Below are 23,128 nucleotides of genomic sequence, written 5' to 3' on the forward strand. Positions count from 1 at the left end.
CTAACATTTATGTACGATTGTAGAATAAATATCCCATAGCGGGAAGCCTAAGCAAAATACTCAATGCCTTCCTGCATAGCCTGTGGTACAGAGTACCAGCAGTTTCACAGCTGCCATTTTAGAGACAGCTTCCTCTAGACTAATTAGCATTTATGGATCTTCAAGCAGCAATTAAAAAAAAAATAAACACTGCCTGGGTTTTATTGGTTTATAAATAATTCCAAGGCATGCTTTATTATTGTTTGTGGAACACCACAGTGAAAAATATGTACAGTTCAAATGCAAATATTGATCTAATTTCTTGCATTGTAGGATAATTAAGCTACAGAGAATATTTAAATAGATAAATAAGGAGTCAGAGCATTCCTTTGGTGGGAAAAGACATGTTTATGTTAATGATGTTCCCACTTTATAAAATTTGTTCTTAGGAATGCAGTCTGCTTTCATATTTTAGCAATAAATGTTAAAGAAATTGTGTTTTACAGCCAGAAAGGGGCTACTGTCACATAATGGGAACCAAGTTACTGCAGGCATAGGGAATTTTCCACACATAAAATGTAACCCGGAGAGTTAGCCATATAAATCACTATAAAAAGGAAACTTTTTTACCTTTCTTACAGTGATGATGCCAACTTGGTAATTAGGATCAGTGTTAATATCAAAGACATCCAGTCCATCTCCATCCACAAGGCTGTATTTCATCTCTGCATTAATGCCTTCGTCCAGGTCTTTAGCAACCACGCGGCCCACGGTGGAGCTGATGGGAGCAGACTCCAGCACACTCATCTGATAATGCTCTGGCACAAGCAGCACACAGGGAGAGAGGGGAAAAACAGGCTGTGAGGAGGAACCAAAAAAACTGCAAAACAATGCAGTGGATCAGGGAGGCCACAACACTGCATGGCCTGCAGAGAGTCTTTAGCACCTGTGCCAAAGTTGTGACTGCCACGTGATTTCCTTTAAAAGCCACAGCCCAGCTAAATTTCCTGGGGAAGTTTTATAGCAACAAGTTTGTTGAATGGGTTTTTTTAAAAACAGCAATACATCTGAAGATAGGAACTTCAGCTAGAAAAACAGGGCAATTAGCACCAGTGCTGTTGCAGCCATGATATAAAGCAGGATATGTAACAGATTTAATAGGACAGGTATCCTTTTATTTGAACAGTTTGTACAGCAGGAATAAACAAGTTTTGAGCAACACAAATCCTTTCTCAAGTCCCTTCAAAATTCTTTTCAGCCCTGAGGAAGGAATTTACCAGTTATTCTATTAAAATGTATTGCCTCTCCCTACAAATACTGTCTTGACCACATTTGTTGCATTGCTAATTTGCTTAACAGCAAGAGTGGGGAAAGAACAACTTGCTATTTTAAAAGTGTATTTTGAAAATATAAATGCTGTACCTAAAATACTTCTCTGACATCATGCTTTACTTTCAAACCTTCCTTGCTGCACCCCCTCTGTTGACTGCATCAACTTTAGAAGGCTATTCTAAGCTTTAGAAGGCAGAATAACACCAAGGACGGGGTTTGATGAATTGTAATTTTTCTTAATCAAGAGTTTGATATCAGTTATAATTCATGCCACTTTGAAAACACAGCTGGCAATGGCGTGCTCAAGAAGTTGCTCTAGCAGAAGAAAAGTGGAAGTTGAGAGTTCTTGCTGATCCTAGTGGAATACTTTGATTTACCAGTGCAACATGCAGTAACAGATGGAGAAGAAGAATACCATCAAAAAGAACTGCGGGAGTTTGCATTACTCAGCTAAATGAGAAAAACGTCACAACCAAAATGGCCTGACATTGATTTACACCACTAAAAGAATCCATTTTCTTTAAAAATCCCAAATTACATCCCTTGGAAGATTTAGTCCAATCAAAACTGAAAAGCTTCTTTCAAATTTTTAATGGCAATATAGAATTATGTAAATGAATGTGATAAAAAATCTTATTAACAAAGAGCAAAATATTGCAAATCTTGTTTTGAAGTTCACTTTTGTAAATACAAAGTTGTGTTTCTGGTAAGAGTGGAGCTGCCTATTTTTGCATCCATTAAGTATGGCTGTTACATATCTTAGGGTTTAACTGTATATTGCCAAGGTTTAGATGAACCTTTCCTGGAGAACAGCCTATGTGACAACCCACTCCACACTGGCAGCACAGCTCCCAGATGCTCCCCTGCTGTGGCCTGGCTGGAGTGTTGAATGAATTATCTTTCAACTTCCAGCACCACCACATGTCCCTGATTTGAGAGACATCCTCTGGAGATAAGATGAAAAGGCAATCAGAGTAGCAATTAGTAGCCAAAGGCAATGGCCATGAGCAGTCTAAAAACAAAAGTTCTCCTTCCTGCCTTTTTCTGTAAATTAATTTCCCATCCTTTTTAAAAAAAGTGTTGCTTTTGATAATTTTGGAGGTCAGAAACTTTTTTCTGCAAGGCAAGGTGTTGAATAATTCCTTTAGACATTTTTTTTAAGGAGAGTTCCATATCAAATCTGGAATTCTGCCCATCTCTAGTTGTCACTATCCTGAGTTTGAAAATGGCTGTCATGAGAGCAAACACAAAACTCAGCCACCCCTTTTTGCCTGTCGTGGCCCCAAGGGTACTCACTCTGTGGAAATCTGGGTGGATTGTCATTGACATCAGAGAGAGAGATGTTGACTGTGGTTGTTCCAGCTAATCCTCCCAGCTGTCCACCCATATCCTTGGCCTGGATAATCACTTCGTAATATTCTTTTGCTTCTCGGTCCATGTTCATTAGAGCTGTTCTAATTAAGCCTGAGATTGAGGGTGGAAATGCATTTGGGGAACAAAAGAAAATGGCTGTTAGAGAATACTCAGAGAGGGTAGAGGGCTCTTGCTCCTGCATCCTATTCTCTGTGTCAAGAGTGACTCCAGGCTCTGCACTGAGTCCCACCTTTCCTGGCAGAGTAAAACCCACCCAAGTGGAATCTAGGTTAACAGAAGGTGTGAATTTTAAAGAAGCCAGTTAAAATGCATCAGCTCTGGGACAGGCTGCACGTTCAAAATTAAAATGTTGCCTTCCAAGGAAAAGCTTTTTGGGAAGAGTGTGCTAGGTCGAATTAAAGGCCCTGCTGAGGATGACAAACTCTGCACATCACTGGAAGTGTTGTGCTTTGCTAAAACATCCATCAAGACAAGTTTTCCAGAGCACGCAGTCCCAGAGACCACCTGGCAGGAGCCCGGGGGGCTTTGCTCCGGGACCCAGGCTGGGGCTGTGAGTGCAGAATGCGGGGAGACACCGCTGCCCCCGCTCCGGAGGGGCCACCGTGCTCCCCAGACCGCAGGGCGTCCCTTCCCTTCGGGGTAACACTTCTGCGAGAGGACATCAGGTGGCAGCAGCACTTCTCTTATGGAGGCTGCGAGCGCCGGCCCGGGCAGCGCCGCGGGACTGCCGGGCGCTCCGGGCGTGCCGCTGTGCCCGGGACAGCTCCGTGTCCCCGCTGTCCCCCCGCTGTCCCCCTGCAGCCCTGCCAGCCCCAGCCAGCCCCACAGCACCCCCGGGTGCTCCCTCGAGCAGCCGCCAGTGCAGCCCGGGGATGCGCTGCCATGGGACAATCCCTCGCTAGCGACACGTTTGGGATCTCCTTGGGGCGGGGGCAGGCGTGTCAGCCGCCCCAGGCACCATCCCAGTCGCACGGTTCAACAGGCAGCACTTGCACATCAGGACACTATTAACTTGACTGATCTGCATTTAGCCTTTATTTTTAGCAGAAAGGCAATGTATGGGTTTAATAAAAAAGCAGTAAAAAGATATTGTGTTGGCAATTATCGCTGTGTGTGAAGGGAAGAAATAGTGACCATTAGGAACAGCTCGCAGTGCGCTGCTTTAATCTTCCAGCGTGGAGCCCTTCAGAGTCCCATCCTGCAAAGCTGAATGCCTCCTGTGAAGTGCTGTAGTTCCCCAGCTCCCATGGATATATAAATAAGATATGAAAATACATAGCATTTTGGGAGGTATTTTCTCCATATATGAACACTTTGTAGGGAATTTCCACTCTTGGCTTGACCTAAAAAAAGGCATCAGTGCCTAAACTCCAGGCTCTGCCATGCCTATCTTTGGGGCCTCCGGTCCCTAGAGGACACCAGGACTCAGAACCAGATCAGGTACCCAGAGATGCAGCAGTGCAGAGCAGGGAGCATCTGATGCTGCTGCACACAGTCAGTCAGCAAAGAAATGCTAAGGATGGTGGTGAACATAAAACAAACCCGTCCTTAGGGCTATAGGAAAGGCTATGGGAAAGGCTAAGATCCTCAGGTCTGCCAAAGAAATGTACTGGAACCGTTTCTTTCACTAAAGTGAGTGAGGTTTGTGCTCTTAAGGAAACAGAAAAGAGCAAAGGTCCTTTTTTTCTATAAGAGCCAGATGGTTTCTTAGGAAGTGGGAGAGTTCCTTTATCTTCTAGGGGAATATGATTGTGGTTAGGCTGTAAAAGTGTTCTGGAAAAAGGGAGGAGGAGGCTCTCAACTTTCCTTTGAAGTTGTGCTTTCACATAGACACTTGTTCAGCACCTGTGAGGACAGTGACAGAACAGGAATAGGAGCACACCTCTGGAACCAAGAGTCTGTGTAGGGAGGTAAATGGTAGGGACTCCAAATGCTACTAGAGGAGGACTGTACTGAAATGAGTTGTCCACTACTGGGTGTTTTAATCACTCTCTATGAATGCAAAGGAGCTGTTGGTCACTTATGCTCTAGCTCTATTTTAGAAAAACGTCAGAGCTGCAATTGCATTTTGTGAGCTACCAAATCCCACAGGTGAGTTTGCACAGGAGAAGTTGATTACAGTCCTGTGTTTGTCATAGGGAAATGGTTTATGGCTCACAGCAGTGCTTACCCTAAATGGGAGTCCAGTTGCTGACTGAGGCAGCTAAAGGCTGAGGCATTTCTGAGCCTGTCTAGAGATACAGGTCTAGGTGACTGGGAAGTTAATCAGAGGAGAAAAATACCTTTTCTGGGTTAAACACAGATAAAGTACATGCTTTTGAACTTAAGGGCCCATCTTCTGTATAAGCTGCATTCTAGTGGTTAAATCTGTTCTGGATCTGACCCTAAATATTGATACTTTGTTTTCTTAGAAATAATTTGGTTCTCAACAAATTTATGATTACATCTTTATTTGTTTGTCGTTGACACCTGGTTACAAAGGAGCTTTAGTAACTTTTTAATATTATAAATATAAACAAAACTGAGAAAATAGCATGCCACATACAAGTTTGTCTTTGGCCAGAGCACCTACACCGTAAACTGCTAACTTTGGAAGAAGTTTATTCAGTTTTTTTCCTATGTAGTCCCCTAGGGCTCTGCAGTGACTATCGTCTCATGAGTTTCTGACCTTAGCACTACAGATACCCTTTAGAAACTGTCAAAATCTGTCAGATTCCACTTTTGAATATAAACCTTGGATGTATAGAGAAAAGAGAGAGAGAAAGCAAGCGAAACAGAGAGGATGTCCTATAGATGAATGTAAGGTTATTAACAAGAATACCCTCAGGTAAAACTACTCTAGATAACTGCATCCTTTAGCTTGCACTTTCCAGTCCTGGCTTGTTCATAGATTTTTTTTCCCCCTAAGCCTTGTTATCAACTAGATCTGTTTAAGACATTTTTCAATGATAGAAACCAACAAGAGTATTTACAGCACCAAACCCATCTAGATCCTGAGTTGCAGAATATGGTCATTCAGGGGAATATATCACTGGAAAAAGCACATTCTTCTTCTGAAGCTCACTGCCACTGCATTACTTTACCCCTCACATAGTGCTGCTCTGTCTTGGCTCCAAGCCACAAAGCCACATTTTTCTGACCACAGCTATGATGCACTGCCCTTTTTTTTCTGCTTGCAACCTTTTATTTTGGTTTCCACACTGACTCATTCCCTGATGAAATAACATACCTGTCCGAGAGTCCACAGAGAAATATGGTTGTCCTTGGAGAATACTGTATACGACTCTCGCGCTGTTCCCATAGGTTGGGTCATCAGCATCTGTCGCTGTCACCTGGATAACAGAGGTGCCTGACAAAAAAACCATCAAGGTAAGACTTTGTGGGATAAAGGACTGGCAGGAAAAGTACACAATTCAAAGTAAATTGAAATGCCTAACAAGAGCTTTCCCACACGGAACTTTTTCACTTGATGCTCGTAGTGCTTGTACTTATTGTTCATACTTGTAGCTCATTAGCACTAAAGGAATTAATAGGTATTAATTAATCATGCTTCTATAAGAAGATATAAAAGAGCAAGTACGCTATGGACCACAGTTACAGAATTGCTGAGCTAACAGTACTTTGTTATGGTTGACAGAGAGATGGTAATTATATACTGCTTGCTTCTTTTCCCCTTGTCTTGATTTTGAATATTTTTAGGAGGCAGCTCAAAGAAGTTCCATAGCTCTGCTGACATAAATCATGAACTGTTTTAACCGGCCCATAGATGCTGTAAGTTAACTGAGGGATGGAAATTGTACACAAACAGTGAGCATGAAGGGATGTATCTCTGAGATAATCTCTCTGTGGGACTGCAGTTTACATTGTATGGCCTAAAGATTATACACTGCTGAAGTGCCTTTGCAACCCACACAGAGGCGTATATATTTATTTTTTCAATTGGTTTTCAAGGTCTGCTTCCTCTGAAGCTAGTAATGGCTTGCAGGTGATGTAATTTATCAAGAACAAGGAGAAGGTGAGGCACAACTGAAATATGTGTGGGTTTTGACTCCTTAAAATGTCAGACAATGCCTTTATGAATGTATCTAGCCTTCTACATAATGTTTTGTGTTACAAACAAATCTGATGTTACTAGATAAGTGCTTGAAGATAAATCTGAATTCAAGCTAGCCATTACCATTAAAAATATTATTACTGACTGGAACTTCTGTATTTGATGCCTCTCTCTAGCTTTATGTCAACATAATATTGAAGAATGAGAAGTTGAAGCATATCTGTATCTTCAGGACTTGAAATTTATATGGTATTATTATCTCTGCAGCGATGTCACAGAGCCAAAAAGCAGTAAGCAAACAAAGACAATGCAAAAAGAAAAAAAAAAAAAAGTCCAGAAAAACAATATTTTATGTGATTATTTGAATTCTTATATGGAAATGATTTCTCCTGACTTGTGTCAAGATAGGAAAATAGGAAGGCTGCTCTTTGTCTTCTGCATTGCAATAACAGAAGTGTCTTCAATATGATCCCATTCTGTAAAAGTGGAGGCCAAATAGTAACAGAATCTCAGGAGTCACTGAACTTTTAGTGTAGGCTTACATGAATTAGAAGGAGCCAATAATTGTTTTATGTCTCCCTGTTTTCAAGGGCTCCTGGACAGTAGCTGAGCTCTCAGTATGAAATTGATTAGGTTGCTAGGACTGTGTTATTTTCAGGTTGGTAATGGCTGTCCAATGGATTTTATTATTTCTACCATCTGATGTCAAAGGAGAGGGGGCACTATGTAATACAAATTGTCTTAACATGGCATGTTTGAATCACACCTTTTTCATCTCTCAGGCTTCCCTTGGCACGTTTTCTTTCAGAGGAGCTGATGCTGTTGTAAAGCCTGTTGTCTCTTTTCTACAGCAAGCAGGCACCCCAGGATAAACTCCTCTGTCCTGCAGCTCCTGCACAAGGGGCAGAAGCTGAGATCAAGGAGTCAGGGAATTTGTGTTTTGGTGACCATCTCCAATTTGCTCATAGGGGAAAGAGACTCCACAAAATCTGTCTTACCCACAGGTGACATTTCTGGAACAGAGGCTACATAAGGTCCATCCAGGAACTTGGGTTCATTGTCATTGATGTCTTGAATTTTGATGATAAACTCTGACTCTGGTTCCATGGGCCGGCCCGTTCTCCTGTCCAGAGCCTGTGCTCTGAGGGTGTACTGTGATCTTTCTTCCCGGTCCAGCCGCTGAATGGCATGAATGTCCCCTGTCGTGTCATCTATTGTGAACACAATGCCAGCTCCCTCTCCTGAGAGGATGTACTTGATGGAGCCATCTCCCCTGTCCATGTCAGAGTGGAGCTGTGGAAAGGAACAGGATTCAATTAGACCATGGGCTGGGTAAGCAGCTGCTGAGAAACACTGAGCACGTGATCATCCCCAGCATTCTGGTCTCACTGTTGGGACTCACAAGCTGGTTCTAATGAACTCGCTTTGCTGAAAGAGGCAAATAGTAAAGTTGGTATCGTGTTGCTGCAATTAAAAACCCTCTCCTGTCTTCCTGCTTCTGCACCCACAGCTGTGCCAAAAGAAAAGGCAGAGGCACCCAAACAGGAACAGGCTCTGTGCCTTTTTGGAATTTCACTCAACACAATAATTATCTTTTGCCTTGTTACAATGGCCACTGAGAAGATTTGGGACAAAGTGAGGACAGCAAAGCTGCAGACTGTGATTCCTCACACGGCTTAAGAGGAGTCAAATACTACAGGAGTAGCATAATGTTAGGGCAAATAAGGCAAATCTGTTTGGGGTCAAGGGGAAAGCAGAATGGGAGAGCTGCCCAGTAAGTGTTATGATTCAGAAATATTTTAATCTTTTTCCATTAAATTTTAGTAATAAAATTAGTCTGGATCATTACATCTTCAGGAAGGAATATTGTCAAACAGCGAGCTAAGCAGCAAAAAACAGTTGCTTATGCCCATGGCAGGCTATAGAAATGAGAACCATCCCAGATTATCTAGGAAATCTGCAAACGGATATATTGCATGACTGCTAATTAGTTCTGAGCAGCCACAGATAACTGTGAGTGCAACAGAAAAGAGCAAGAGTAAATGTAGTACTAATTATAATCTAAAACAGGGAAACAAATAATTTTGGGGACTACATTCTGTTAAACACCTGGTTCCCATGAAATACTGGAATGACTGTCAAAATCAATCAAATTGGTTAATTTCACTCACACTATGAAAATCCACAATGGTATGCTCATACTTCCATGCCTTTGAGGAACAGAGCATAAAGATCAATGCCCAGTGGCAGTAATCATTCAGTACCAAAAGACAGGAAGGCAATAGACTTGAGGTACAAAAATCAGAATGGTTCAGATGTGAATACTGTTTTCCAGTGTGATTATCATTGTGGGTGATGAATAAAGGATAAATAATAATTTTAAAAAAGCAGTGAAAGTGGGCTGGATTCAATTAAACACATTTTGAAATGCATATATGGGCAAATTATCTCAGAAATTTGGTCGGAATTAGGTGTGCGTTTAATGCTTTGATGAGCTTAAAGGACAGATGGGAGTAATCTTGGAGGATGGGGCCAAACATAGGTAAATATTTCAACTGGAGAGAAAAATCTTAGAATAATAAACTGAATATATGAACACAGTATTTGAAGAAATAATCCGAACAGAAATGCATAATTTGTGTCAAAAAGCAGAAGTCAAACTTTGTAGAGTTGATTATAGACTATTCTGTCAAGAAAGAAAGAAGAAATCTCATCTCTGAGCTGTTTAAAACATAACTGTCATATACAATAACTTATTACATAGGAGAAAGTTCAATAGGAATGTGGGCAAAATTACTTATCTGACCTAAGCATTTCTAGTGCCACTGAAGCAGGTCCTCAGCTGTTTTAGGGCACATGATGCTGATCCTGTTGGCTGGGAAGTGGAAAGACCTTTTCCCTCAGTAAAGGGTCTGGTCGGGAGACACTCATTCTCCAAAGGGTGCCTCCCCTATTTGCCTCTTAGTTTGGTCAGGTGATCTATGCAAAACTTGGACCCTCTCCTGATTTTAGGGCAAGAGTGCTTTCAGCTGAGGTGGGATCCCATGGTTTTCCATGGCATATCCCAGCCTGCAGAGAGGTCTGTATGGAGGTGGCCCATGGGCTCCAAGCAGCTTCTGGGACAGTGAATGTTAAGGGCAGCAGTGCTGAAATGTGGCTGCAGGAGCTGAAGGTCCAGGTTGAGACAATGGCTGTGTCAGGCCATTGGTATTTCACTTCCTCCTCCTCTGCCTCCATCCCTGCAGTGGCCACTGCATCTGAGAAACATCGGTGTTTTGGAGAAAATCTGGCAGCTTTCAGGCGATGCATTAACTGAATGGTGGAAGAACAAGCCCAGAAAAATTTGGCAGTGGTAAACAGTTAAATTTAGATGGCTGCCATGTGTATTAATTCACATGCAGGCACCAGGACTGCAAACTGGTATATCTTCAGGAAACACCATCTTGTGATTAGTTTAAAAAAAGACAGTGGTTGTCATTATTTACCCTAAACACCCATTACTCAGAGATTATCACTGCAGGAGCTAGTAAACAGGATACTTCCAGAAGGAGGACACTATTACAGCTTTTCAAATTGATTCAGAACCACTAAGCTACATCTTGGGCATTTGTTTTAGTGCATTAGTGCTCCAGTGAAAGAATACAGCTGCTGAGACAGATACAGATGTTAGACCTGATTGGGGAATTAGAGCTGGGCTTGATGGAAGAAAATGTGTTTTGGAACACCAACAAGTCCTCATTAAATAAGGAAAGGAAAAAAAGAAAAGAGAAAGAGGAAGGCAAAGTCAAATGCAAAGTCAAAAGGCAAAAATGAAACAGAAAAGAAAGAGAAAAATGAAAAAAAAAATTAAAAACAAGGAAAAAATAAAACAGGAAAAGAAAAGGGAACGGGAACAGGAAAAGAAAATTAAGAAGGAGAAAAATAAGAAGGAAAAGAGAAAGCAAAAAAAAGCATTTTTTTGAAATAGCAGCAGGTGTTCAGGAATTTTCTGAATACTTAGAAGCAAATAATGAATCAAACTTATGGGTTAAATTACACTTTCTGCCCAAAGCCCTGTTTAGAATAAATGCAGTTTTGAAGGGAGCAAACAAGGAATGAACATGGCATGCTCTTAAGAATTTGGGAGTACAAGAGGATCTCTGTCTAGCTGTGATTTGTTAGAAACATTGGGTCTCAACCAAGGCTAGGCAGTAACAAATGCTAGCAGCACTTTTGCAGCTTCTTGTATAACCCACTCTTTCAAGACAAAGCAAAAAAGAGTGTAAAAGACAAAAAGACATAACACTGCCAGACTGCAATAAATCTGAAAGAATTTGGTGTCTGAAGGGACTGAAGTTCACACCAAACCTAATATCAGAACGCTATAGTTTGGAGTGTAAAAGTCACTGTGTTGGAAAGGTGATCTAGTTTTAAGTTGGCTCTGTTTTATGGGTGGTGCAATAAATTGTGCTGCCATGTGGTTGATACAGAGTAGGAGGAATTAATTTTTACTTTCTCCTTCATATTAAGGAATGGGTTGTTGGAGGAATAAAGCTGATAACTCCTGAGAAGTTTTTAAGTGTGTCAACCCGCGTTGCTCCTTTTGATGAGAACTGTACAAAAAATTAAGGATGTTACATCTGCATTGGAATGACACATTTCCTGGCAAAGGGCATGTGGAAGAGAGTAGCATTGCAGTGAGCAGCTCAGGGGAGAACCCACACAGCTCTGCGAAGCAGTCTGTGAGTCTATGACTCCATCCTTGATGTGCTTCTCCCTTCTCTGCTTCCAGGGAGGTAGCACCTGCAAGGGATTTTTGTAAGGATGCAGGAGTGAGTGTGGTTGATGTACATTGATAGTCTGCAGAGAGGTTGCATTTTATTCATTTATTCAGCTGCTGTGATTCAAGTGCTTCTTTGAAACAGGGTTAGGGAGCCTCCAACGTGGCAAAATGGTGAAGTGTGTTCCCAGTTCAATTACTGACACAGTGTAGGCTGCTCATTGAATGTGGAAAATACCTGCTGTAGCAAATGAAGGGGCTTTGGTTTCCCTGGTTCATCCTATTAGCCAATAATGGCCACCTCTAGGAAAACCGAAGCCTTGTATTTATCTGTGACAGGACCAGGAACCCTCTGAAGCTGAAGTACTTTAAATCACTATCATGAGCACTGGAGAAAAGGAAAATTGTACTGACTCCACATCAGGAAGTTTCTTTCATTTCTCTGTCCAAAACATATTTTGCACCTTGCCTTAACAGTTGTCTCAGGAAGTTCACAGAATCATAGCAGCCTTGAAAATCAAATTAGGCAAGCCTGGACCTGTAGTTCAAGCCAATGTGCTTTTTTGGTTGCTCCAGTCATACAGAACCAGCCAGAACCAGCTGCACAGCTGGCTCTGTGCTGTGCATTCTTTCTCCTTCTGACAGGGGCTTGGAGAGAGCAGATGGATAAAAGCAAGACCTGGCTATGAGGATGTTTCAGGATGCTGTGAGTGATATCAGTTATACCTGGCCTGGTATGGGACCCAGGGCTGTTTTGGAGGGCTGGTTTGAGCAGCCAGCAGCAGACTGAAAGCCCTGTTGCACCTCTACCCCACTCTGTGCAAGCCTTACAGAGCTATTTTTGAGCCAGCCTGAGGTGACTCGGGCTGAAAAATTTCTGGTCTGCCAGAACAATTAATTCACCCCACAGTCCATTCCCTGCTGACTCCTTTCCTAAGGATCCCTGAGACTCGGGCAGCGCAAATGCAGGCGGGCGATGAATTGAGGGAGGCTGCTGCCTCTCCGGAGTGCCTGTGCCCCAGGCTGGGCGAGGCGAGGGGAAGCCTCACAGAGCACCAGAGCTGCCATCCCACTGCTCTGCTGGCTGCTCCCCACCCCACCGGGGGTGGGACACCATGGAATGTGTGAGCCCCAGAGGCCCCTCCTGGCCGGAGAGTTCCCTGGTGCCGGGACGACATGGAGCTCTGCCGAGTTAGGAGACCTTGCGAGGGATCCAGCCGTGTCAGCTCAGCAGTGCAGGGGACTAATTGGCCCCGTTAACTGTGGGTGCTAATTAGCCCTTGTGCACCCCGGTGCGAGCACAGCCAGCGCCCCGGCAGCCTTGGAGAAGCTCCCTGATGGCAGCTTGGGCTTCAGAGCGGAGGGTGCAGGCCATGAGGAGCCGTCTTGGTGTCTTCATGTCCTTCCCTTGGGCAAAGCTGAGCAGCGGCAAGCTCAGGAGTGCTGCTGACTGTGCCAAATGTGTGTGCTCCTAATGACAACAGCAGGTCTAAAAGATGAGCTGGTTTCTCCCCATTCGTATTTTACCTAGGATTCGGCTCACAAGCGGAAGCTTGAAGTCATTTCAGATGTAACTGAGAATGTGGAATAATAAGTCTGGCCCTTGTTCTGAAGCTTGGAATTGCCTGAAAACAAATATTAATTTCTTTATTCAATAGAGATCTCAAGACCTGAAAAGCTAGGTGCACAGATGAATGAAGACTAATGAGGTCTCATCTGGAGGCAATCACTAGTAATGCCATTGCTGTGGGAGGAAGGCAAGCACATCTTGCTGTCAGTCATGCAGGGATAAATCAGGAGGAGGTCTTCTAAAGTCTGCAGATCCATTTTGATTTATATTGGTGTGACTGAGAGCACAGTTTAGCTCTATGGAGCTGTAGAATGATAAATATGAGTCCAAACTGGGCTTCTGGATATGTAATTTTTTTTTTCCGCAGATGGATAGCTTGGAAGGAAAACTGGAGCCTACATCTCATAAAATATAAACAATGAAATGTGAAGGAATTATTTTCTGACATACTTTCTAAGTTATTTTTCATATATACCTATGTGTATTCTCCACTTGTCATAGCTGTATCTGATATTCTAGGCATGTAAATCTTGATTGTGTTGTTCAAATACTTAAGCACATTAACTCTCTCTGCATTATTGTCCAGATTTGTCACCTTGGTGTAGGATAGAAGCAAACTTGATGCTGACCATAATAACACCTTGAATAACAGGGTTAATACAGGTTCAGTGATTCAGGTCTTTAAAAACCAAAAAGGAGGATGGTTATAGTGAGACAGATTGTGACAGCAGACATCACTTGTCTAATTTCCATCATCTTCTTCCTCAGAGAGACACAGAAAAGTAAATGCAAAATATTACCAAGTATATGTACAGGATGGGCTCAGGAATATATTTTACACATATTTGTACTGATGGGTAGGTTCTGGGGGCATAAGGGATCTAAAAATAGGGCCCTTCATAGTTGGATTTAATGAGGTGCCCATCTACCCTTCTAGACGTGGAGAAACTTCTCTGTAGTCCACAAAATTAACCAGCAGTCAAGATGTGGTAAACCAGAATATACTCTGACCCTGAAGATTTACTGAAAACAAAAACTAAAATGTCAGTTTTCAAGGGAAATTGGCTACTTAATTTGATTTTGAATTGCAATTTCTAGCTGACTTGATCATGGACAGAAGCATGATCACAAACTCTTCCTTTCTTTCCTAATCCTTATATGTCAATATAATCTTGCTTTGCCTTGACATTGTAGGAGTCCCTGGAAAAATTCCTGCAGATTTTCTAACACTACCTCAAATTGCAGATGATGATTGATGCAGCAGATCTCTTTGAAATAGGCAATATATTGACAGCCCCTTGAAACAGAAATTCTTCCCAAACAGAGGTGACATGGGGGAAAAGCTCTTGGGAGCAGAAGTGAAATTAATGTGGATGAAAGAAGGCAAAGGCACTTGAGGAAACATCCTGTGTTTCACCACAATCTGCAAATACTCAGATGGATACACTCTTACAGACATCTTCCCACTGTGGATCTTACCTTCCCAACGTAGAGAGGGTCAGTTCCTGTGTATTCCTCCAGAACAAAAAACTGGTTCCACACCCAGCTCCTCTTCATACGCTGGTGCAGCTTGTCTGACAGGTTGTCTTCTTGCCCTTCAGTGAGGGGCCTCGCACTTCCTGACAGCACAGTTGTAGTAAGGTCCATCAGTCCCCAAAAATACAAGGAGACACCAAGTCCAAACAAGTTCTTTGCATTGCTCATTCTACCTGAAGTCCACATCCGTATACTAGGACTGACTTATAAGTCCAAACACAGTAACTTGGGTCCCTTGAGAATAAAGTAGGTCCTCTATGTAGTCCTTTGAAATGTCCAGGAGAGATCCTGGTTCTCAGAAATGCAGTATCCTGTAAAGTAAAAGGAAATTCATAAGAGGATGCCTTTTTCCTCAAGGCAAATGAGTTTTCTCAATAGGCAAATATGCTATAAGGTATTTAATCCTCTGTATAAAAATGTAAGATCCTGATGCACAACTTTTGAAAACAGAAATACTATTATCATATAAGCTGAAGACTTGAAGCCTTAGGTACAAGTCATATCAGGGTTTAGTCAATGAGTTCTTGACTTTGCTAATTTACCTGTAGGGTTGCTTTATGATATTGATTGGCATGAGTTAAGTGCATACTTTTTAGAAATATTTATGACCAGAAGTCCTTAGAGAATATTTAAATACAGTTCACTCTGGAAAATTTTGATAGCTGGAGAACAATATTTGGCAATCATCTGTCTGTTTGGAAACTGTTCCATTGTCATTACACACACGTCCATGCACACATGTCTACATAAATACAGATATTATTGCTATATTGCAAACCTTGAGTATAATTTCTGGAAGCTCCAAGTTATTTCTGGCTTTAATTATTCTCTCAGCCTCTCTGTTGCTTGAATTCAGGTTTCACACTCTGTTGCCTCCTCTCTGAGGAACTGATTGCTGCTACAAATGCAACATTTCTAGAATTTGAATGGTCAGTTAATCATTTTATAACCCACAAAATGTTTCACAGTGCTGATGGCCACATAGTCTATGTCCAAGCAAGTCATGCTAACATGTTTTTTTCTTTCACAGTCCTTAAAGATCTGTTTAGACAAAGGAATAATGACCTCTATCAGAGGACCCTTTCTCATCAGTCTAGGGTCTTTTCTTGTCATAAAGTCCGTTTAGTTGGTGACCTCACTCCAGGCTATGGATTATGGCAAACCTTTAGCAAACTACTTTGCTGAACTTAATGATCTAGTGCTGCACACAAGTTACTCTGTCAAAGCACTCCATACATCCTCTGTTGGTCCAGTATTTTTACTGCTTCTTTAAGGAACATTTATGACTAACAGAATGTTTTGTTTTCATGACAAAAAATAGACATTTTTCATGACAAACAGGCTAATTAGGAAAGGTACGTGGAGCTCTGAGTCTTAAGCCATTAGTTTGCACTTCCTTTTACTGCTGTTCTACACTTAGGTGTTTAGGCTTAGTTAATTGTTTCATCCTGTGGAGATAAATGTACAAGATGTCTGTCAAACATTTCCAACTGAAATCCTTGAAAGATTTCAAAAGAATAAAAAAGCATTTTAGACAGTTGTGTGACATTAAAGACTGAGACAATGCAGTGTTTTTAACAGAGAGGGAGAGTATGGTTGTGAATTCCCCGGCATAAAGGCTGTTACAACTGGAGAACTGGGTACACTTAGAAATCTACTGAAATAGAAATTCAAAAAATAATCCAAAAGTTGGCTGAAATCTGAAAAGGGCAGTATAAGTCTGGAAGTGATGTCCACAGGGGGAGCAGAGATAAAATGACCATCTAAGACTAATTTCTACAGAAAATAATGTTTCCAAGTATAAACAGAAGTATGACCAAACAGTGCTGCTAGCCTATACAGCTGTAAAGTGTAGCAAACTAATGGATACTTTACCTTGAAAAAGTTTACAACCTAAGCCTGAATAGATATGACAAAGAAAGTCAAAACTATAAGCACAGAACATGGTAAAATCCTTCTAAGCAGAGCAATGTCCAGAACTGCTTGTTGTTTAGATACTGGCTACATAATATGCCAGGGTTTGTTGTCTGCAAAGCTAAAGACTGGGGATTTACCCCAAGCAGTACAAGCCCAGAAGGACCACAGTAATCTCTGTGTGTCTGTCACTTCATGAAGAAGTTGTCAGCTCTTTGTGAGAGGCAGGGACGTGGCTCCCAGTCCCTGCTGGATGCCCACAGCCACAGAGCTATGTCCAAGAGCTATGTGTGCAAGGCTTGTCTCTGTCCTGTGATGCCTTTGCTCCAAACCTCCAACACACCGCTGCCCTGGGAGAAAGAAGGCTGAAGCCCTCCACTCATAAGCATGCCCACCATGTTCTTGGTGTGTTTTAAACAAGAAGTTATTCTTAGCAAAGTCAGGGGGACATTATTTACAATCCATGTTTTGCTGGTGAGTAAATGTAGGGAAGAGCTTCCCACCACCTCCCAGTATAGTTTGAGGGAATACACCCTGCGACGGGAAGAGAAACTGTGGTCAGGCTATGATCCAGCAGCTAAGGTCCTACCTGGAGTTTTTGCTTTAAGAAACTCCCCCTACTGCACAGATCAGTTGCATTTTTGTTAATGTGGCAAAAAGGTGGTACAACACTATGGACCAATTCCTGTGGCAATCAGAATTGTTTGCAGGTGAATTCTCAAACTACAAATTCAAAACTAATGGTGTCAGGTGTTTCCTGCAATTAAGTTCAGCCATCAAGGATCAACAGTGCTTAAGCAAAGGTATCAAAACATTGTTAAATGAACTTGCAGAGTTACCAGTATACCTGTAAGGAGGCAATAGCAAAAGAAATCTGATCATCAGGATGCTTTTCATCCACATGTGCATTAAATCAGGAAGAAGCAAGGTAAGTAAAAGCAGTGAAAAAGAGGTCAAGAGGAGTGATATAAATGCTTCAGGCTCTTTGTGAGAACAGCATTTGCCACCAGAATGTGCAGTTCCATGAGGAACCTTTCTTGAAAACAGTGTGCAACTCAGTGGTCCCTGGCAGCAGTAGCCCTAAGAACATTTCTTATTCCCAATGCAATCTCATTCTGCGGTATGGCAACTGTCAGGAAACTTGCCATTAAGTAATGTAAAGTCTTGTAAAAGGATGTTCCTTCCTTGAGTACCAGTAATTTCCCCATTTACTGCTAGCCCATAGTGACATGGTCATATATTTTTGTAGAAACGGAAGAAAGCAGTAGTATTGAAGTGGAACAGAGTTTTTTTTTTTTTTTTCTTTGTTAATAGCAGAGTTTCTGATTTCTCATGCCTTTCCAAAACTGTGAGCAAGCAGGCTCAAACCCATTGCATTTTGCTCCTCGCCTAAGGGCAAATTGATACCATTAATAACAATGTTTAGTCCACTGTGGTTCCTCTCCGAGACTGAAGGAGAATGACATTTTTTTCTGTCTAAGGTCCTCAGCTGATGTTAAAGGGATGAAAAAGGCCTCTGTTAACTCCTGGGCTGAGGTGCTGCTGATCTCTCTGGGTCCTTTTTCCCACAGTGTCACCAACTTTGGGTGTGTGCTTTGGCTTCTGCATCTGCAAGGCCTGCAGGCCAAGGCAGGCAGGCAAGGCATTTCTGAGTGGTGTAAAAAGGCACTCACATAAATTTAGGGTTTGGACTGTTTGGTAGCACAAGTGGTGGCTGAGATAGAGTTAAGGCCATGGGTGACTGAATGTCTCAGAGGACTCATGCAGATGAGTGTAATGGACGAGTACAGGGTCACTTCAGCTGTAGACACAACACTTGGTTAGGATAAGAGCCACGCGCTTGCGGTGGATTACCTTGGTGGGGTCTCTAGACTTAGATAGTCCACAGTGGTTTTTGCCACAGATGGATGGCTCAGGCTTGGAGGCAGATTCTGTTCCTTGCAGGGAATCAGGGGGCCCCATACAGGAAGGGTTGCTTGGCATTACTGAGTGAGGCAGAACTGAACTGTTAATGTTCCCTTAATGCAAATTGTTTCTTGGAGCCCTTCAAAATGCATTCTTAAGGAAATCTGCAAAGATGAAATTGATGAGCCTGTGCTTGCCATATGAAATATATATTACAGAAACATATTTCATGACTCAGCATGGGGATGTGAAAAGAATTTGAAGGCAGTAAAGAGAGGGAAATCTTTGTTTTCCTTGCTCAGACACAAAATTTATTGAGCCTGGGAAAACTACAAGACCAAAATCTGTGAGATTTCTGCAGAGGGTGCTTTGTTTTTCAAGAATAACTTAAATGTTTCATTTTGTTTCTCACAGTTGTCTATTCCATGGTAAAACATGTAGGTGTATCTGTACAGTTTATATCCCTGACCCAAAGTAAATTCTTTCTTGCCCTGGCTTTTGTGATGAATATTTGATTATCAGCTCGGTTTAGGTTACTTTCTCTGTTCTTGCCTTGCAAGCATTGCTGAAAATCCTTTTTTTTTTTTTTTTTTTTGTCAGTCAGCAGTTACAACTTTTGGCTTCATAAAGACCCATGAAGATCTGATTGATCTTTGTGCTACTTGTGGTCCATACATGGTACAAAGGAACTACCTAATTATTCTACAAAAAAAAGAGTTCACCAATGAAAGTATTAATTTCTCTTTTAGCCCGTATTGCAAATTAAAGTAGGCATATTCCAAGTGTGAACTACTCTTCATGCTCCAATTCTACAGACATTCCCCCCACCCCCCCCCCCCCGCCCCAGCACATATTTGTTCTGTAATTAAGTTATTCTTAATTGAATAGCTAATTCTGGACAAAGATGAAAAGGAAAATGAAATAAGTGCCAGAACCAACTTCTGGCATTTCTTGCAAGTGACCCATTTATCTTATTAATTCTGAAGAGAACAACACTTCCAACAAAAGGATAAAACCATTTATAGTTTGGATGACCATATGGGCACCCAGAGAGTTCCACTGGGATTGAAATGTATTGTGCTCAATACATATTTACATAAATGCCAAGGATTTTATAGTCAAAAAGCTCAGACTTGAAAAGCTTCACTGACATGCTTACTGCACTCATCACAATGAGCAAGTGGTCTCCCAGAAAGTCAGTGCACTATTTGCATTCATAAAATTAATTACATGCCTATATCTTTTATGCCTGATCCTTGTAATGGATTTTGCTGTGGAGATTCAGGACTCTTGTAGAATGCTACAGACCTTAGCGGAACCCATGCAGACACATGGCTTGAGGGGGAGCAATTCATTTGTAGCATTACACTGAGAAAGTGGGGAAGAGAAGCAACCAGTATTAAACTCTCCCTTCCATTTTCTCTGTACATGAGTACAGAGAGTACACAAATTCATGTTATCCTTAAGTAAACACTTCAAATATGTCATGCTTAGTAGTATATACACTGCACTAGGAATATGCTAAAGAAAATGATTTCTGTGTTGAATGACACATTTAAAGATTTTCCCCCCACTATTTTGCAAAAAAAACTAAACAGGTTGGTAATGACCACAGTAGGAAGAAATTAAATTTGACTAAAAAGAATTCTCCAAATGAGCTATTTACTTTGTTTCTTGTATTTCTCAATTTTGATATTTTAAACCAAGGTGGAGGTGGGAGTACTGTGCAGGTTTTTACCCACCATGAAACAGATTATTCTTTTATGTTTTCACAGATTAGCTCTTAGGGCTCCTGTACCTTCATTTGCTGTTGCTTTGGCATAAGACACTTTTGCAATAAGCCCACAGGAGCACCAGTCAGTAAGCAGCTGTAGGCTGTATTCTGCACCAGACGCACCACCACAATGGGTGTTAAAATCATCCACCAGGGGCCGAGGCTCTGCTGATCCAGGAACTAAAATTTCTTACAAAATTAATGCCCTGCTTGTCTCCTTTTCAGCCCTAATGAGGTTATGTCTTGGAGTGCTGTTTCCAGTTCTGAGCTTCTGAGTATGAGAGAGACATGGGGCTCCTGGAGCAGGTCCAGCAGAGGGCAATCAAGATTGTCAAGGGACTGGAGCATCTCTCCTACAAGGAGAGGCTGAGGGAGCTGGGCCTGCTCAGTCTCAAGAATGACTGAGAGGGACCTCATCAATGTCTATAAGTATCTGAAGGGAGAGAGTCAAGAGAATGGATCCAGGTTCTGCTCAGCAGTGCCCCGCAAAAGGACAGGAGGCAATGGGCAGAGACTGATGCCCAGGAAGTTCCACCTGAATACAAGGAGGAACTTTACTGTGGAGATGACTGAGCACCGGAACAGATTTCCCAGAGAAGTTGTGGAGTCTCCCTCACAGAAGATATGCAAGAGCTGTCTGGTTGCAATTTTGTGCCATGTACTCTAGGATGACCCTGCTGGAGCAGGGAGATTGGACCAAATTACCTCTGTGGTCCCATCTGGCCTGACCCATCCTGTGATCCTGTAACTCTACAATTTTAGAAGTCCTAATGCTTGCAGTACCTAAGTTAGTTATCTCTAAACAGGCATACTCCTAAATATTTCTGTACTACTTCCAGAACTACCTATGTTTTATCTCTGGCCCAGGACACTCCTACTGTTACTATTACCTGTTGTTGTACTTTCTGGGCAAGTTTAAGTTAAAAGGAAAAATCTAGAGGCACTATTACTTTTCTTGAAAACAGACTGGGCCTAAACATGTATTTTTATTTTTACTTCACTTTATTAAGATCTTCATAAATACAATGAAACTTGACAATGTACCATATGGTGCATAAACATTAACTCCAAATACAATCCATTGTCATAAAATTATATCTACAGACTAGTCAACAACCTCTCCTGGGACACATCAGTGAACTCATTTTGTTCAAGATCTGAAGTCCTTCAAAGCTTTGGAGTGTCTGCAGAGTGAAAAATCCCACAGAATGACAGAGGGAGTCTCATCGTATAAATCCCAGCCCTATGGTTATAGATGCATAAAAAGATCAAAAAGAATCAAAGACACACAGAGTCACAAAGTAAACATTTCCAAATAGAATTATGCTGATAAATTGCATCAGGGGAAGATTTGATGCCTAGCTTTTACTCAGTGTGAGGCACTGTAAATACTACTGTAAAGAGCAGTACAGAAGTACAGGACTGTTTCTAAAGCTCCATACATGTCTAACTAACTCTGCTGAAGTCAACTTCAACAGGAAGTAAGTGTAGCATTGCAAATACACTGCAAAATTCAAATAAATTTCAGATAAAACAACCCCTCTTTCAGCAAGGATGTGCAAAGATACACAAAACCTATGAAAATCATACTAATTATGCTTTCATTATTAAGCAAAAACTCCTTTTAATTCTAACATCCTGACTACTTTTGCCATGCTGTCAAAAAGCCTGTACAAACAACTCTAAATTGTGAATTGATGTTCACATAAAGTAGCACATATGGTGATTAAAAAAAAAAAACAAACAAAAAAGCCAAACTGTAAAGCCCTTCCTCTCCTCAGTGTGACCTTTCTTTGCATCTGTACCAGGAGTCTTTGCTCAGACTTGTCTCAAGGCCCCTGAGCAATTCAGGCATCTGCCATTCCCCTGCTATGGGATAAAATCTGTTCTTGTTGCACACCTGGAATACATTTTGAACCTGAGGTGTCCCTGCCTGTGCTGCATGGTGGCTACGGTAGCAGATCATGTTCTTTAGCTACAAAACATTGCATTTTGTGTCTGCTAGTCCCCACAATATGGCATATTTCCATGTAGCAGTGAAAAATTATCTCTTTCTTATCCCACACCTACTGGACAGTTGATAAGGCTCTCTGATAACCCCAAATGCCAAAGACAGAGAAGGTGTTATCTCCTATCTGGTGATAGATATGAGAAGCAGCTGCCTGCCTGCACTGAGTAGAGGTAATATATCCTCCCATGCATAAAGATCAAAACCAATGACTGACAAGGGCCTATGTGCTGTTGCTGGTGAAGACAACTTCCTACTTTCATTGTGACTACGTTCCTTGTTAATTTGGCATTTCATACAGCATTTTGTCATATTAGAAATGGACTCCAATCCATTTCCAAAAGCAGCTTCAACATTTGTTGAAGACAAAGAAGTGAACAGGTAATTTCTTTTTCTAACCCGAAATTAATATTTTGCCATCTCTCATAATTACTCTATGCGCCCACTAGCATTTAGTGGATAGTGGAATTTTCTGTTGTTTTTGGTTTGTCTGTTTCTGGTTTTTGTTGTTGTTGTTTGTTTTTTTTATTGTGTCTTTTCATAGGAAAGGATATTCTTTAAATTAACTTATAAAATAGCTGTAAGTGCTCTAAAGGTGAAAATCTTTCCTCTAATTCCCATTTCTTGACTATGACATTGCTCAGCAGTACAACACTGGCACCTGTACCTCCCCTGATCTCATTGGTTGCCTAGTCTGAGCATGAGGGCATACACTACTAACCAACAGGACGAACATTTTCAAGTCATCTCCAAGCTACAGTATGTGAAACCAAACCAGCAAAAGAAACAGAAGTCTTACAGCCTCCTTGTCTGTCTGAAATACTAGAATCTACCTTGTTTTTAACACCTAGCTTCAAAGTGTTTCTAGAAATAATAGAATATGAGTGCTTAGCCTTCACAGGACACTTTCAAACTGCAAGAAT

At 41.6% G+C, this 23,128-nt stretch overlaps 1 protein-coding gene across 1 annotated transcript in view; it reads right to left on the reverse strand.

Annotated features, from left to right (window-relative positions):
- Positions 1 to 23,128, reverse strand: part of CDH20 (cadherin 20) — a 118,655-nt gene that overhangs the window by 22,821 nt on the left and 72,706 nt on the right. Inside the window, exons 2-6 of the mRNA XM_063162268.1 lie at positions 14,548 to 14,915; positions 7,738 to 8,032; positions 5,915 to 6,034; positions 2,608 to 2,775; positions 610 to 797 (exon numbers count right to left, since the gene is read on the reverse strand). Of these exons, the coding sequence (XP_063018338.1) occupies positions 610 to 797; positions 2,608 to 2,775; positions 5,915 to 6,034; positions 7,738 to 8,032; positions 14,548 to 14,790 (1,014 nt within the window). The 5' untranslated portion in view covers positions 14,791 to 14,915. The remainder of the gene's footprint in view (positions 1 to 609; positions 798 to 2,607; positions 2,776 to 5,914; positions 6,035 to 7,737; positions 8,033 to 14,547; positions 14,916 to 23,128) is intronic.

This window comes from Melospiza melodia, chromosome 1 (assembly GCF_035770615.1).
Source record: "Melospiza melodia melodia isolate bMelMel2 chromosome 1, bMelMel2.pri, whole genome shotgun sequence".
In the NCBI taxonomy this organism is placed as follows: domain Eukaryota; kingdom Metazoa; phylum Chordata; class Aves; order Passeriformes; family Passerellidae; genus Melospiza; species Melospiza melodia.